Genomic DNA, 16,160 nt, shown 5'->3' on the forward strand with positions numbered 1-16,160 from the left:
CTTCAGACGGGGAAACAGAAAGAAGTCAGCAGGGGCCAGATCAGGAGAGTTTGGTGGACGATCGAGAACAGGTATGCCACGCTGAACCAAAAATTTGTGCACAGGTCTCATCCCCTGTGACGATGGTTCTCAGAATGGATGGATCCTGGTCACACATGGTAATGAAATCTCCAGAGGTTGCCATCCGTTTTGCTTTCTGTTCGTCTGTCAGCTTGTGCGGTACAAACCGGGAACAGATCTTCCGCTTACCCAAATTTTTTCGGACGATGGTGCGAAACATGTCCTTGCTAATGCCCAATTCCTCCGCCATCAATTGTCAGTTGCCGATCTTGTGCCAGCATTTGTCGCACTCGCTCGATCATGTCTGGGTTTCTGCCTGTCGACAGCCGACCCAAATGTGGCTCATCCTCAGTTGATTTCTTCCCGTCACAAAAGCGTTTGAATCTGAAACACATTTTCTGCTCACGGCTTCCGTGCCGTACACTTTCACCAGCATTTCATGTGTCTCTGTCGTTGGTTTCCCCATTTTGTAGCAGAACTTGATGTTAACTCCTTGCTCCATTGCACTGTGGCCCTAACTCTCACACTGACTACATTCGACTGCCCACAGTGGGTTTAACCTGATGGTGACGTGTACATCATGCTAGGTGGAGCTTCTCAACGTGTCTCTGGATAGCCAGGTGCATGTACGCGCACCTGGCCCATGTTGCCGCTGATATATCGGACCATTCTCTGAATTTTTCAGACACATAATGTATATAATATTAGTAATCCACCTGAGCAGTCAACAGAAATATGCATGCTCTCCACCATGGACCACTTCGATCCGGAAGGAATCTGCATTAAAAAAAAGCTCCTTGCTGCAGTGTTCTTAGTCCTCTTCCTTTCACATGTGGTGTTGGTTTCTGCACTCAACTATTAGATATTGGCACCCTGGATGGTTTTCATATTTTATTGAACAACTTAGTGTTTATTACACTTCGGACTTCATTTCATTAACTTATATTTATATATATTTCACACTTGGACATTCTAGTTTAATATATTAGTGCTGCACTAATTTGATCTGGCTAAAAAATGACACTCTCTGTAATGAGCCAAGTATATCTAAACAGTCACTTGGCACAGAATGGTGAGCACATTCTCTGATATACAGGCGACCACTTGTCAGGGCTGGGCTCAGCCCTTCCTTCTCTGAGCTGGCCCCTCAGCTGTCGGCTAATTGCCAGCTCATCTCTCCACAGTTACTCAGCTGTTGATATCCTGCTCGTCAGTCCTGCCTTCTTAAACCGTCCAGTCCAGAGGAGCTCTGCCTTCGCCTTGGTCAACATCACAGAAATGATCTCCTGCGATCCTGTTCAAGACTTGCTTTGCTGACATCGCTTCTGGGTCCAGATCCTGCTTGCTGTTCCACTACATTGATCTCTGACTTCTGGCTTGGCTGACTTTCCATTCCGGTTACTAAACTTTGGCTATGTTTTGACTCGTTTGTTTTTACTTTTATTATTAAACAAGTGTGATTTAACTGTACTTCTGTCTTGGTCTGATTTCATGGTTTCTGACACCACTAGAGAGAGAGTTTATTAATCTGTATAGAAAATGTAATGATCAAAAGGGAGAACAAACACAGGAAACTTGGTTTGTGAAATGAGTACTAAGTTGCTAAACCAAAATTGCCCTTTTAGAATATTTGGCTGCTGTTCTAGCTTTCAATTGCTTCTCGCTTACTGTATATTGGTGTAAAGACTGATAGTGCTTATTTCCAGTACCTGTTGGAATGCAAATGCATGGTATACAAGGTGAAAGTACACATTATGTACCATATGTCAATTTACCAATCAAAATAGCTATTAAGTAATAGAAGTGTGAGCCTAGTATGAAAATCCAAGAAAAGGAAATGGGGATGTTGCCATTGCAACCAGCCATGATTTATTTAACATTCTTTCAGTTGTACTCATAATATCAAATTGAATTTTATTATCATGGACAGCTACACAGTTGTCTGCTTTAGTTTCAAGTAATCTTTTTTTATTATATACGAATGGCCTACATTATATAAACACACTGGCCCTTTTATGTCTTTTAAGTCCTCTAAAACAGAAACTCTCTTTCAGCAAAGAAGTGTGCGACCCAGACATTGGAGGAAATATCATAATGTGTCCGCAGTGTGACAAAGAGTGCACATACTGGTACCTTAACATCACCTGTAGTTCATCAAAGGTAATGTTACCAAAAAAAAAGTGCATTTTTTTTTTTTTGTATGTGTTTTTTAATGAAGCTCAGTCTTTAGTATAGATATACCTTATGCAGGGCTCCTATCAGTCACTAGTATTTCTAAAACTAAATATATTGGTTGAAATTGTCTTTTTGTCTAGCAGGTTTTAGAATGCCATTAAAGTGAAAAGTGGGAAATTTAAAGCTTCTTCCCTTCCCTTTTTTTTTTTTTTTTTTTTTTTTTTTTTTTTTTTTAATGCTTCACTCTTTGCTAAAAATGTACCTTCTAAAGGTAAAGTGACATCATTGCTCCATTGAAAAAAATAATTTACAGCTGGGCACCCGGAGGTGGTATCATGGTAGTAGATATGTCACATCCATTCAATGTGCTGTATTGCTATTATAAATGACAATTCGCATCATGCAGTTGGAATTCTAGTTGTGAATGGGCGGGATGTGAGCGGGGGGGGGGGTTGTGTATGTTGCATGGTAAACATACAATCCGATTGGACTGGTCAGACCGAGAGTAATTATGTAGTTCCTGGCAGAATGATACACTACAGAAAAGAGGTTAGAAGACCAGTGGTTGGGGCAATAGAGGGCATAATGGCCACCGACCTTAAACACAAATAAAGTGGACAAAGCCCTCTTTCAGAATCGCTGAAACATGGATTTCTGAGTATGAGGACAACTGTGTTAGTTTGATGCAAAACAAGAAACCCAAAACAAAAAATGTAATATATTGGAGCTTGCCAATCATTAGATTACTTTTTGTAGGCTTTTCCCCTCTGTTTTCACTTGCTGATCTGGCCAGTAACATATCTCCTGTATTAGAGTGCCACCATTCTGGATGAAGGAGCACAGGAGGCACCTTTGGACAGCAGCATTGTCAGCCTGGAGGGAGGGGAGTGTTAGTTACTAGCAGATTTAGATTGCACAAACAAATTGAAGTCAAACTGCAGTTGATACTATACAGTGCCTTGAAAAATTATTCATACCCCTTGAAATTTTCCACATTTTGTCATGTTGCAAACAAAAACGGAAATGCATTTTATTGGGCTTTTAAGTGATAGATCAACACAAAGTGGCACATAATTGTGAAGTGGAAGGCAAATAATAAATGGTTTTTAATTTTTTTTTTTTTTTTACAAATTAAATATCTGAAAAGTGTGGCGTGCATTTGTATTCAGCCCCCTTTACTCTACCTCTAAAATCTAGTGGAACCAGTTGCCTTCAGAAGTCACCTAATTAGTAAATGAAGTCCACCTGAGTGTAATTTAATCTCAGTATAAATACAGCTGTTCTGTGAAGCCATCAGAGGTTTGTTAGAGAACCTTAGTGAACAAACAGCATCATGAAGGCCAAGGAACACACCAGACAGGTCAGGGATAAAGTTGTGCAGATGTTTAAAGCAGGGTTAGGTTATTAAAAAAAAAATCCCAAGCTTTGAACATCTCATGGAGCACTGTTCAATCCATCATCTGAAAATGTAAAGAGTACGGCACAACTGCAAACCTACCAAGACATGGCCACCCACCTAAACTGATAGGCCGGGCAAGAAGAGCAATCAGCGAATCAGCCAAGAGGCCCATGGTAACTCTGGAGGAGCTGCAGAGATCCACAGCTCAGGTGGTCAAATATGTCCACAGGACATTCGTGCTCTCCACAAATCTGACCTTTTATGGAAGAGTGGCAAGAAGAAAGCCATTGTTGAAAGAAAGCCATAAGAAGTCTGTTTGCAGTTTGCGAGAAGCAATGTGGGGGACACAGCAAACATGTGGAAGAAGGTGCTCTGGTCAGATGAGACCAAAATTGAACATTTTGGCCTAAAAGCAAAACGCTATGTGTGACGGAAAATTAACTCTGCACATCACCCTGAACAGACCATCTCCACATGAAACATGGTGGTGGCAACATCATGCTGTGGGGATGCTATACTTCAGTAGGGACAGGGAAGCTGGTCAAAGTTAATGGGAAGATGGATGGAGCCAAATACAGGGCAATCTCAGAAGAAAACCTGTTAGTCTGCAAAAGATTTGAGACTGGGGCGGAGGTTCACCTTCCAGCAGGAAAACGACCCTAAACATACAGCCAGAGCTACAATGGAATGGTTTAGATCAAAGCATATTCATGTGTTAGAATGGCCCAGCCAAAGTCCAGACCTACATCCAATTGAGAATCCGTGGCAAGACCTGAAAATTGCTGTTCAGACGCTCTCCATCCAGTCTGACAGAGCTTAAGCTATTTTCCAAAGAATGGGCAAAAATGTCACTCTCTAGATGTGCAAAGCTGGTGGAGACATCCCCAAAAAGACTTACTGCTGTAATTGCAGCGAAAGGTAGTTCTACAAAGTATTGACTCGGGGGCTGAACACAAATGCACGCCACAATTTTCACATATTTATTTATTTGTAAAAAATCTGGAAAACCATTTATCATTTTCCTTCTACTTCACGACTATGTGCCAACTTTGTGTTGGTCTGTCACATAAAATCCCAATAAAATACATTTAAGTTTTTGGTTGTAACATGACAAAATGTGGAAAATTTCAAGGGGTATAAATACTTTTTCAAGGTACTGTATACAAGTACAGGCAGTCCCTGGGTTATGAACAAGATGGTGTCTGTAGGTTTGTTCTTAAGTTGAATTGTTTTGTAAGTCAGAACAGATACATTTTTTTAATGTAACTCCAGCCAAAAAAAAAATATTTTTAAGGTTTTTGGATAGCATAGGGAAGGGTTAACAGCTTTGTAATGTTTGTGTTGCTGTCTGTGCCCTGATTTCTGAAGATTTCACCTCACTTTCTGTCCCTGTGCCATTTGGATTTTGAAAATGTGGGTTGTTATGGAAACAAGGATTTGTGGTAAAGCTTCAGTGGAGATCCCCTTTTCCCATGATACCCCTTACAGGAGTAAGTTTCCTCTCCTAGGGGTAGATTTACTCCCACTTCCTGTTTCTTCCTCCATTTGGAAGTAATGAGTAGTATGCAAGTCAAATGTTCTCTCTCTCTCTCTCTCTCCCTCTCCCTCTCCCTCTCCCTCTCCCTCTCCCTCTCTCTCTCTCTCTCTCTCTCTCTCTCTCTCTCTCTCTCTCTCTCTCTCTCTCTCTCTCTCTCTCTCTCTCTCTCTCTCTCCCCCTCTCTCTCCCCCCCCTCTCTCTCTCTCTCCCCCTCTCTCTCTCTCTCCCCCTCTCTCCCTCCCTCCATTGATCCAGAGGTGGTATGTAAAAAATTCCTAAATGCAATGGTAACAGCGACTGCCTCTGATAGGATGCAGTCACCATTTTAAATAGTTTTCCACCCTGTTCAACAAAAATAGGATTTTTTATAACAGCTTACCTGTAAAATTCTTTTCTTTTGATGTACATCACGGGACACAGAGCCTCAGTAATTACTGATGGGTTATATAGGGTATCACTAGGTGATTGGACACTGGCACACCCTAAACAGGAAGTCCAACCCCCTATATAATCCCTCCCCTTACAGGGATAGCTCAGTTTTGTAGCAAAGCAATATAAGTGTATTAGAAGAGGGGCGGGACCCCTGTGTCCCGTGATGTACATCAAAAGAAAAGGATTTTACAGGTAAGCTGTTATAAAAAATCCTATTTTCTTTCTCGTACATCACGGGACACAGAGCCTCAGTAATTACTGATGGGACGTCCCAGAGCAATGCTATCTGAGGGGAGGGGACCACACAACGTAGGGTGTAATCAGACCAGAGGACCTCATACCGCTGCCTGCAGCACACTACGCCCAAAGGCGATATCCTCATGCCTTCTCACATCCACCTGATAAAATTTGGTGAATGTATGGACTGAAGACTAGGTTGTGGCCTTGCAAATTTGAGCCATAGAGGCCTGGTGATGCACTGCCCAAGAAGCACTAATAGCCCTTGTGGAGTGTGCCTTGATCTGAAAAGAAGGAATTTTCTGTTTCAAACCGTAAGCTTGAATAATCATTTGTCGAATCCATTTAGAAATGGTAGATTTTGACGCTGCCTGTCCTCTATTGGGACCTTCTGGCAGCACGAACAAAACATCCGTTTTGCGAATTTGAGCAGTTGCTTTCAGATAGGCCTTGACTGCTGTTACTACATCCAAAGAATGTAGTGACCTTTCTTCCGTAGAACAGGGATCTGGAAAAAAAGGAAGGCAGAACAATATCTTGGTTTAGATGAAAACCTGAAACCACTTTCGGTAGAAAGCTAGGATGAGGGCACAATATCACTCTATTCTTGTGTATGATTAAATAAGGCTCTTTACAGGAAAGAGCTGCTAATTCTGATACTCATCTAGCAGAAGAAATGGCCAGAAAAATTAACTTTCTTGTCAACAAGACCAAGGGAATTTGACGTATTGGTTCAAAAGGCTGTCTCTGTAAAACTGACAGAACCAAATTCAAGTCCCAGGGGTTTAGGGGCGCCTTAACCGGAGGATTAAGACGCATCACCCCCTGCATAAAGTTTCGAACCAAAGAATGTGAAGCAAGTGGCCGTTGAAATAATACTGACAAGGCCGAGACCTGGCCCTTGATGGTACTCAAGGCCAGCTTCATTTCTAATCCCATTTGTAGAAAATCAAGAATTCTACCTATTACATATTTTCTGGGATGCCAACCCCTGGATTCACACCAGGATACATAAGCTTTCCAGACTCTATGATAAATCACTCTGGAAGCTGGCTTCCTTGCATTGATTAAGGTAGAAATCACAGGACCTGAAAGCCCACGACTCTTCAGAATGTGGGTTTCAATAGCCAAACCGTCAAATTTAGCATTTGTAAGGCAGGATGGAACACTGGACCCTGAGATAACAGGTCTGGACGTGACGGTGGGGTCCATGGGGAACCCACTGTCATCCTTACTATTTCTGCATACCAAGCTCTCCTGGGCCAAGCTGGGGCCACCAGAAGTACTGACTTCAATTCCTGCCTGATCCTGCGAAGGAGTCGTGGCAGAAGTAGAATAGGAGGGAATGCATAAATCAGTGAGAACCGATGCCACGGAATCACCAACGCATCTGTCGAGCATGCAAGAGGATCCTTTGTTCTTGACACAAACTTGTTGATCTTTTTGTTGAATCTAGATGCAAAGAGATCTACATCTGGAACCCCCCATCTTTGGCATATGGCCCAAAAGACGTCGGGGTGAAGAGACCATTCCCCTGGGAATAACCGCTGGTGACTCAAATAGTCCGCCTGCCAGTTCTCTATCCCTGAAATGAAAACTGCCGATATGCATGGTACATGCTTTTCTGCCCAGACTAAAATCTGGTTCACTTCTCTCTGAGCTGCCCGACTCCTGGTGCCTCCTTGATGATTGATATAAGCCACTGCTGTGGCATTGTCGGACTGGATCCTGACATGGCAACCCTGTAGCCTGAGAGTCCAGGCCTTTAGGGCTAGATATGCCGCACGGATCTCCAGAATGTTGATGGGTAAGGTCCTCTCGGTTTTGGACCATTCCCCTTGGACCGCAGACTGTTCCAGAACTGCTCCCCAACCCGAAAGACTGGCATCCGTTGTTACCACCATCCAGGTAACCGGTAGAAAGGATTTCCCTTTTTGCAGGCTTTCGGGTATTAACCACCAACTGAGGCTCTGACGCACTGCATGAGACAGGTGCATCGGAAAATCTAATGCCTGAACCTTCTTGTTCCAGGCCGACGGGATACTGTGTTGCAGTAGTCTTGAATGAAACTGAGCATAGGGAACTGCTTTGAATGAAGCTACCATCTTTCCCAGCAGCCTCATACAAAGGCGGACAGAAGGACCCTTTTTGGTCCTGAATACCAGAATCAGCTATCTTAAGGCAGTGATCTTTGCCTGAGGTAAAAATACTTTCTCTTGGCTTGTATCTATGACCAGACCCAAATACTCCAATCTTCTTACTGGTTTTAAGAAAGACTTTTCTAGGTTGAGAATCCAACCTAGGTGTTTCAGGTAGTTGACTGTGGTCATCAAGTTCCCGCTCAAACAGGCTACCGACCGGTCTATAAAGAGCAGGTCGTCTAGGTATGCTATGACAGTTTTATACCTTGAGCCCTTAATCTGGCCAGAGGAGGAGCCAAGATCTTTGTAAACACTCGAGGTGCAGTGGCTAGCCCGAAAGGCAGAGCCACAAACTGAAAATGGCGCCCTTCTATTTCAAAGTGCAAGTACTTTTGATGAGCAGGAAAAATGGGTACATGCAGATACGCATCTCTGATGTCTATTGATGCCAGAAATTCTCCTCCCTGTAGGATGGAGACTACTGACCGAATTGATTCCATGCAAAAGGATCGAATCCTTAGGAATCGATTCAGATCCTTTAGGGCCAGAATGGGTCTGACATCCCCGTTTGGTTTTTGTACCGTAAAAAGGTTGGAATAAAATCCCAATCCTTGATCTTTCGTGGGAACCACCATGATGACTTTTTACGACAATAGTCGCTCTAACGCTAGAAGGAGCGTCTGCTTTTTCTCTGGATCTCTGGGGACACTTGTTCTGAGGAAACGAGGAGAGGGGAATTCTTGGAACTCCAGTTTGTAGCCCAGAGTTACCGTGGAGATTACTCATCTGTGCTGGAAATCCTCCTGCCAGAGTTTTGAAAACCGTAGCAATCTTCCCCCCACCCGAGCGAGCGGGGGCGCTCCTTCATAAAGAGGCTTTAGCGTCTTGTCTAGTAGGCTTCTTCCTCCAGGACTTCTTTTGTCCCTGGGGTCAACTCTGAAATTTATTTCTAGACCCTGACGGAGGAGGCCGTCGCAACTACCTGGAGGCTGATGCTCCCGGCACTGGGGTAAGAGCCCGTTTGAAAGAGGGACGCTTACTCCTTTTCTTAACAGGTAAGAGAGTGCTTTTCCCACTAGAGATCTTTTGGATATAATTGTCCAAATCCTCTCCAAACAGCCTTGCACCACGAAATGGAAATCCAGCCAGAAGTTTCTTACATGGTGCTTCGGCTGACCAATTTTTCAACCATAAGATTCTACGCATATGCACCAACCGAAGTGAAAAACGAGAGGTTTGGATGATAGAGTCTCTGATGGCGTCAACAGCAAACCATAAGGCCGCTGGAAGGTTAGCCAACCCCTGGGCCTGCTGTTCAGGTAGAACTTTAAGGACCTGCTTAACATGGTCTCTTAAGTATTGACAGACTCCGATCGCTGCCACTGCAGGTTGAGCTACTGAACCTGCTAAGGAGAAAATATCCTTCAACAGGGATTCCATTTTTTTATCAACAGGATCCCTGAGCATCTGAGCATTGTCTGCAGGACAAGTCAGACTTTTATCTATGGAGGAAATGGCGGCATCAACGGCCGGTATCCCCCACATCTTTATAAACTTTTCTTCCATAGGATAAAGTGTTGAAAACTTTTTAGGCGGAAAAAAACGTTTATCTGGGTGATCCCACTCAGAATAAATGAGCTTTTCTAGCAAATTATGAACAAGGAAAAGCATGTGTTTGAGGAGGCTTCAGTGACCCCAAAGAAGAAGAGGGTTCTTAAACTGACTCAGATATGGACAATTAATGAGAGAGAGCCTGGGCTGCCTCATAAAAGATGGGATTTTTGAAGGAGACCATTATATCTGTATAGCAAGGTAAGCACAGACTCAAAAAGTAGAGTTAAAATACAATTTATTTAATACAAAAACATAGTATCTGAGACAATAAAATCACAAACTACATAAAGTACATTGTTAGTACTTGATACTAAAATTACTATTGTGTAAGATGCTGGAGAGATGCTAGAATATGCAGATGGCCAACATGTTTTGCAGTTTCCTGCTTCTTCAAGGGCGTCGCATGCATCTGTAGGTGTCTCCAACCGCAATTAATAGTGCCTACAAATAGGCGTGCACAGCCAGAGCTCAAGACAAGGACCCAGTGAGTTATCCGCCAATCGCGATCATTACCCCATGGCAGTCAAAGCCTAAGGGGTTGGATAGTGGGGTGTCGGACCATGTAGTGGCCAAAGCTATCAGACAGGTATTACCTCAGAAGGGTCTAAGTGTGAAGCGGTTCAGTAGCCGGGAACCTCCAACCGTTGTACGGTCCGTGTGCTGCCGTAGTGGGTGGCTGACCCAGCCACCCACTACGGCAGCACACGGACCTTACAATGGTTGGAGGTTCCCGGCTACTGAACCGCTTCACACTTAGACCCTTCTGAGGTAATACCTGTCTGATAGCTTTGGCCACTACATGGTCTGACATCCCACTATCCAACCCCTTAGGCCAGGGATCCTCAAACTACGGCCCTCCAGCTGTTGCAGAACTACACATCCCATGAGGCATTGTAAAACTCTGACATTCACAGACATGACTAGGCATGAAGGGAATTGTAGTTCCTGAACACCTGGAGGGCCACAGTTTGAAGACCCCTGCCTTAGGCTCTGACTGCCATGGGGTAATGATCGCGATTGGCTGATAACTCACTGGGTCCTTGTCTTGAGCTCTGGCTGTGCACGCCTATTTGTAATATTCGGGATTGGGGACCCCTATCTGTATCTGGAAATAACCCAACATCATCCATTGTTCAATTATGACTCAGATATGGGTACCTTAAATGTGGAGCGGACCAATCCAGCAAGGATCTGTACTAAGACCTTCTCATCCTGAGAAGCTGAAGAGGGCCCTTCTCCACTTGATTCCTCAGAGGAGCTCTCCCTGGCCGGCCATCCCAGGTCCTTCAGGGGGGGAAGGTACTGCAGAAGGGGGGTCCTCAGAGCCTGAGGGAGATCCCCTAGAGCCTCTGGTTTTTGGGGTATGTGTACCTCTTTTACCCATAGTTCAAAGCAACAAGGTGGAGGTATCACACAAATGAAACCCTGACTGCTGAACGATGTAGTCCAGCAACTTGCTACTGCTACCAATGCCCAGTCAAGTGTTTCTTAGTAAATGCTGCCTAGCAGAATGCCTGTGTCCCACCTTACATGCGACCATCAGTTCTGTGTCCCTCCATAGGCTGTGTGCACCTGAAAAGTGTGCTTCTTATAGCCTGTGCAGCCGGCGATGTGGGCGTCTAAGCACGCAGGACGTCACGCTGACGCTCCGCCCCCCCTCCTCCGACCAGCCCCCCTCGTTTTTTTTTTCAAAAAACGTGCGCTCTCCTGCACGACCCGACCCTCCGGGACAAGCATGGAGGGGAGGCTGGGGTGGAGGAGGAAGGAGAGAGGCCGGCAGGTGATGGGGTCTGCCACATGGTAATGGCGGTGATAGTGCGGTATACTACCGCCTCACAGACCACTGCGGCCCCCCCTAATCTTGGGGGGAATATCCCTGCAGGAAGAGCCCCCCCATCCCATCCTACCTGGAGCTCGGCTGGAGGAGCTGTGCAGCGTGAACACTGAGACAGACAGTTTAAGCATGTGAAGGTATGTGCTCTTGGCAGCCCCCCGGTGGCGACAATAGGCATAGCATACATTTACTTAAAGGAGAAACCTACTAGAATTAAAAAATTCTGTGGAATCTCCCTTACCTTATCCAGCTGCAGGGTTCTGTATACAGACCCAATCTTCACCTCTCACGATGGGCTCCGTTTGGAAAACCTTCAGAGACTGGGGCCCACTATGGATAGGGGGATCCGCAGTTCTGGGCCTGTAAAGCACCTGGCCAAGAATAAGGCTAGAAAAAACAAATTCTGAAATGCGGGGTCCAGCTCTCTAAAAAGAGAAGCCTTACAGGTAAAACCTCGTTTCTTCGGACACGAGGCCCGGGTACCATCCAATTCGGCCTAGAAAGGACACTTTGAAATGGATCCGGTTTGCCTGGCTTGCCCCAGTATAGGATATAGGATATTCCCTTTGGAGCTCAGCACAGGACATCTTTACACGTCCAACACCTAAGACACTGGCGAAAAAACTGAGGTATCCCTGTAAGGGGAGGGATTATATAGGGGATTTGAACTTCCTGTGTAGGGTGTGCCAGTGTCCAATCACCTAGTGATACCCTATATAACCCATCAGTAATTACTGAGGCTCTGTGTCGCCTGATGTACGAGAAAGTAAGTCATTTTAAAAATCCTTTAAAGTAGTAGTAAACTCTTCCATTGAAAAAAACAAAAACAAAAAAAACTTTTCCCAGCATGTAAAAGTGTTTGTTCACCAAAAAAAAAAAAAAAAAGGATCCTGCTCCTTTTAAAGCATTTTATACAGCACAGTACTTGTGCCGCGTCATTTGACCCCTGTACCACCTGAAATATCTGGCTGATCCTGACAATTTCTACCCTCCCCTTTGTAAACTGACCATGGTTCATCATGGGTGCTGAGGACTGACACCGTGGTCAGTTTACATGCCTTTGCCATCCGCTCTCTCCTCTCTGCTCCTGTGTCCTCCCCCCACCCCCTCTCCTCCCTGCCTGTCTGCCCCTGTGTCAGTGCCCGCCCCCTCCACTTCTCATGCTCTAATAACGGTTTAAAATGTATATAATCTTGCTGGTTTCCTAATGCCAGCTGCTCCTGTCTCTGTATTTTAATTACAAAATGCATCCTTTACCGGGTTTCAGAGTGGCTCCCCACGATCACATGATAGGTTGGCTTTCTCTCTCCTCCTCGCGTCCCTGCTGACGTCAGTGGGGGAATCTCAGCCCCTGCACCAGGCAGAAGAGACAGCCAGCCGGTGACATGATTGCAAGGAGCCGCTCTGAAATCAGGTAAAGGATGCATTTTTTTTAATAAAACACAGACAGGAGCAGCCAGCATTAGGGAACCAGCGGGATTGTTTAAAGTGATTGTGTAAAGTGGGTTAACAATCACTTTAAGGGCATAATGTGGTAGTATACATCACATACTAGTATATTATGAAAAGCTTGCCTTGAAACTAAGCCCTTCAGCGGCGCGATGCCACGGTCACAGCTGACAGGGCTTCTATCCTCTCTTGGTCTTCCTTTCAAGTCAGAGGGGTTCAGGTGTTTGAATGGGTGAGCCGCGATGACGTTGCGTAGTCAAGGCTATGGCACTGAGCTCTGAAGTAATGCCCTTCAGAGTGCATGCATCGGTGAGGTCACTGGCTGTAGAAACCGTGAATATATTCTGAACCGTGCAAGTTTAGGAGATATTCCTTGTACCTACAGGCAAGCTTTATTATAAATATACCTGTACGTACAAATGATCAAGCGGTGTTTACTACCGTTTTAAGCCAGTGATACTTGCATGTCCATCCACAGCTTGAATCTATCACAATTTAGTTAGTTGAAATTTGAGCCATCTCTGTCCATGCTTGGCATCTCAACGCATTCTAATGATGCACCCTCTCTATTTTTGGTCCACAATTATACAGACGAAAAACCAATGCAATGTATTTGTGTGGGTGGCCAGATGTTAGCAGATGTGCATATCCACCCTCATCCGTGTCTGTTCGAGATCAAATGCAATAGGTTTGCGTATAGGTTCTTAGAAAGCTTCTTATGTGGACCAGTTTTATAAAAACAGGAATATTCTTTGTATTATAGAAGTGAACTTTACCTGGGTACAACACATGGATGTGGTTACTACTATGTCCTTTATAACTTTTATATAATAAATTTGGAATTTTTGTGATATTTCTGTTTTTGTTGGTTTTTCTCACTACATGTATGCCCTTTTACAAACGATTATTATTGTGGTAAAAAAGACAGTTACAGGAAAATATAAAGTGCATTGAGAGTGCTATATATGACTAATACAGCAATATTTTAGATCCTTCGTCTGACTAGAGTACAGAAATCACAACAGGTTAGAAGTGTCACTCTCTATGAGCTAGTATATAGAACAAAAACATAATAACTAAAAGGAGGAACAAAAATAATAATAATAATCTGTGCATAAATCATTATAGGAATACTTCTGCATACACATCATAGTTTGGCGTATCGTCCGAAGCTACATAGTCCTAGCTTACTTTGGTGGTAATAGTACCTGTATCTATCCAAGGTCAGAGTTCCTTTGGCCCATCTAGTTATTTGATCGAGCAGAATAGGAGAAACTCTGCCCCTATTGACATTCTAAGGAGCAGGCCTGGTGCCCCATTTGCAGTTAAAAATTTGTATGGAGTCCATGAGAGTTTGGTGTATTTGTTCCATTAACTTGATAGACTCCATACGAAGAAGCACCTGGGACCATGGAACTGTTGGGGTTTGCCAGTTCAAAGCTATTGCCCAGTGAATGGCGCTAAAAAGTGTGTGAACAAGTTTTTGATTTGGGGAGGGAACCTCTGGGAGATCTGCGAACAGAATACACATTTGATATGTCAAAGCGATATGTGTTCCAGTTATTTGGAGCACCATTGAAGCGGTCTGTAGCCAAAGAGATCATAGGGCCTTAAAGCTCCAGAAGGTATGGAGGAGTGTACCCCTTTCACCAAATTCCCTGAAACATGTGTCTGGAATGGTAGGATAAATCCTATGTATTCTAACAGGGGTGTAATACCACCTGGTGTGTAGTTTTACCACGGTTTCTTTAATGTTAACCGAGCGGGTACACTTATGCATATTGGCAACCATGTCCAGCCAATCCTCTGCAGGATATTCCTGACCCGTTTCAACCTCCCACCCTAGCATTGCCGAAGATTTTGCAGCAGTGCGATGGTCATTAAGGTATTGGTATAGGGTAGAAATTGTCCCTCTATCTCTCGACCCCTCATGACACAGGTTTTCAAAGGGTGTTCTGGCGTCATCCCTTACTTGGGTGAGGGTATTTTGGAAGAAGTGGCGGATCTGAAGGTATTTGTAAAATTCAGAGTTGGATAAGGCATAATTCTGATGTAGGTGTTCAAAAGAACAAAGGGTGGTGCCCTGTAGCAACGAGTGCAAAGTCACCTGGCCTTGTGAGGACCAATGAATAAATTCCAATTCCGCATTGAAGGTCGCAGGGAAGTTGGGGTCGCCCAAAAAGGAGGTCAATTGGGGAGGTTTAGAGAGAAGCCTTAACTTTTCCTTGTAGAGGTTCCAGAGATAGACCCTCTCCGTTAAACGGGGTAATATCTCTCTGGCTAACTGAGTTTAACCAGTTGAGGATAAATGCCATTGTGCTAGCCGTGCCACCAGGTAGTATTTCTACAGGTCTGGGCAACCAAGGCCCCCCCTGTTCTGGGTTCTATACATCAATGTATGCCCTTTTACAATCCCTTTGCCACAACACACATTCTGTTATATTGTACATATTAGTGATATGTGGGCATACTAGCATGGTGTCTTCTTCCAGTATTGAGATAAACCTTCCAAGACAGCTATACAAACCTGACAGAAGTTCTAATCCTTACCATAGCTATCTAAAACAATAAATTGTCTGGAGCTCTTCTTCTTTTTTTTTTTTTTTTTTTTTTTTTTTTTTTACATAGGAACAGTCTCTAAATCCAGCTAAACAATTTTTTTTTTTTTTTTAATATATCTTTCTTTTTTTTTTTTTTTTTTTTTCCATTCTTTTCATGCTTTGTAAAAGTTAGTGTTTAAAAACATCCTGTGAACAAAAACGAGGTTGAATTTTGTTTTTTGTTTTTTCTCTTTTATAGACGCTTTGTATATTTGACAGTTTTGGCACACTCATATTTGCAGTCTTTATGGCAATATGGGGTAAGATGGCTTTATTTTATTTTCCCTATTGGTATAGAGTGTGTGTGTGTTCATTAGTAAAACTGTTTGATTCTTGATGCACAAAATCCAATAGATGTACCTTTTTGTAGTAGTCATTTTGTGGAAAGGCATCATTTTGCATTTTTGTTTTTACTGTCATTCCTGAGATATGGTTTGTTATATTTAATGGTAACATTTTAGGTAAATATCTTACCTGCTCACTTTTTAAAGTTATAATATGGAAGGCAACCCCATCAAATGCCTATCATACCCTGTGTCCCCGAAAATATGCCCTACCCCGAAAATAAGCCCTAGTTAAAGTCCTTGTAAAAACATGTAATCCGTTTTGTAAAAAGATTATGTGCAGTGTGTCTCCTTGTGTAACTTTATTGTGGATAATGCCTTATTTACAGTGCCGCTGG

At 43.7% G+C, this 16,160-nt stretch overlaps 1 protein-coding gene across 3 annotated transcripts in view; it reads left to right on the plus strand.

Moving 5' to 3' along the window:
* The window catches only part of ANO6 (anoctamin 6), a 179,545-nt gene that overhangs the window by 124,915 nt on the left and 38,470 nt on the right, over window positions 1-16,160 (plus strand). For all 3 annotated transcript variants that reach the window (XM_073619954.1, XM_073619955.1, XM_073619953.1), the window contains exons 9-10: window positions 2,115-2,220; window positions 15,678-15,738. In XM_073619954.1, coding sequence (XP_073476055.1) covers window positions 2,115-2,220; window positions 15,678-15,738 — 167 coding nt within the window. The remainder of the gene's footprint in view (window positions 1-2,114; window positions 2,221-15,677; window positions 15,739-16,160) is intronic.

Source organism: Aquarana catesbeiana, linkage group LG03, assembly GCF_042186555.1.
Source record: "Aquarana catesbeiana isolate 2022-GZ linkage group LG03, ASM4218655v1, whole genome shotgun sequence".
Classification (NCBI taxonomy): Eukaryota; Metazoa; Chordata; class Amphibia; order Anura; family Ranidae; genus Aquarana; species Aquarana catesbeiana.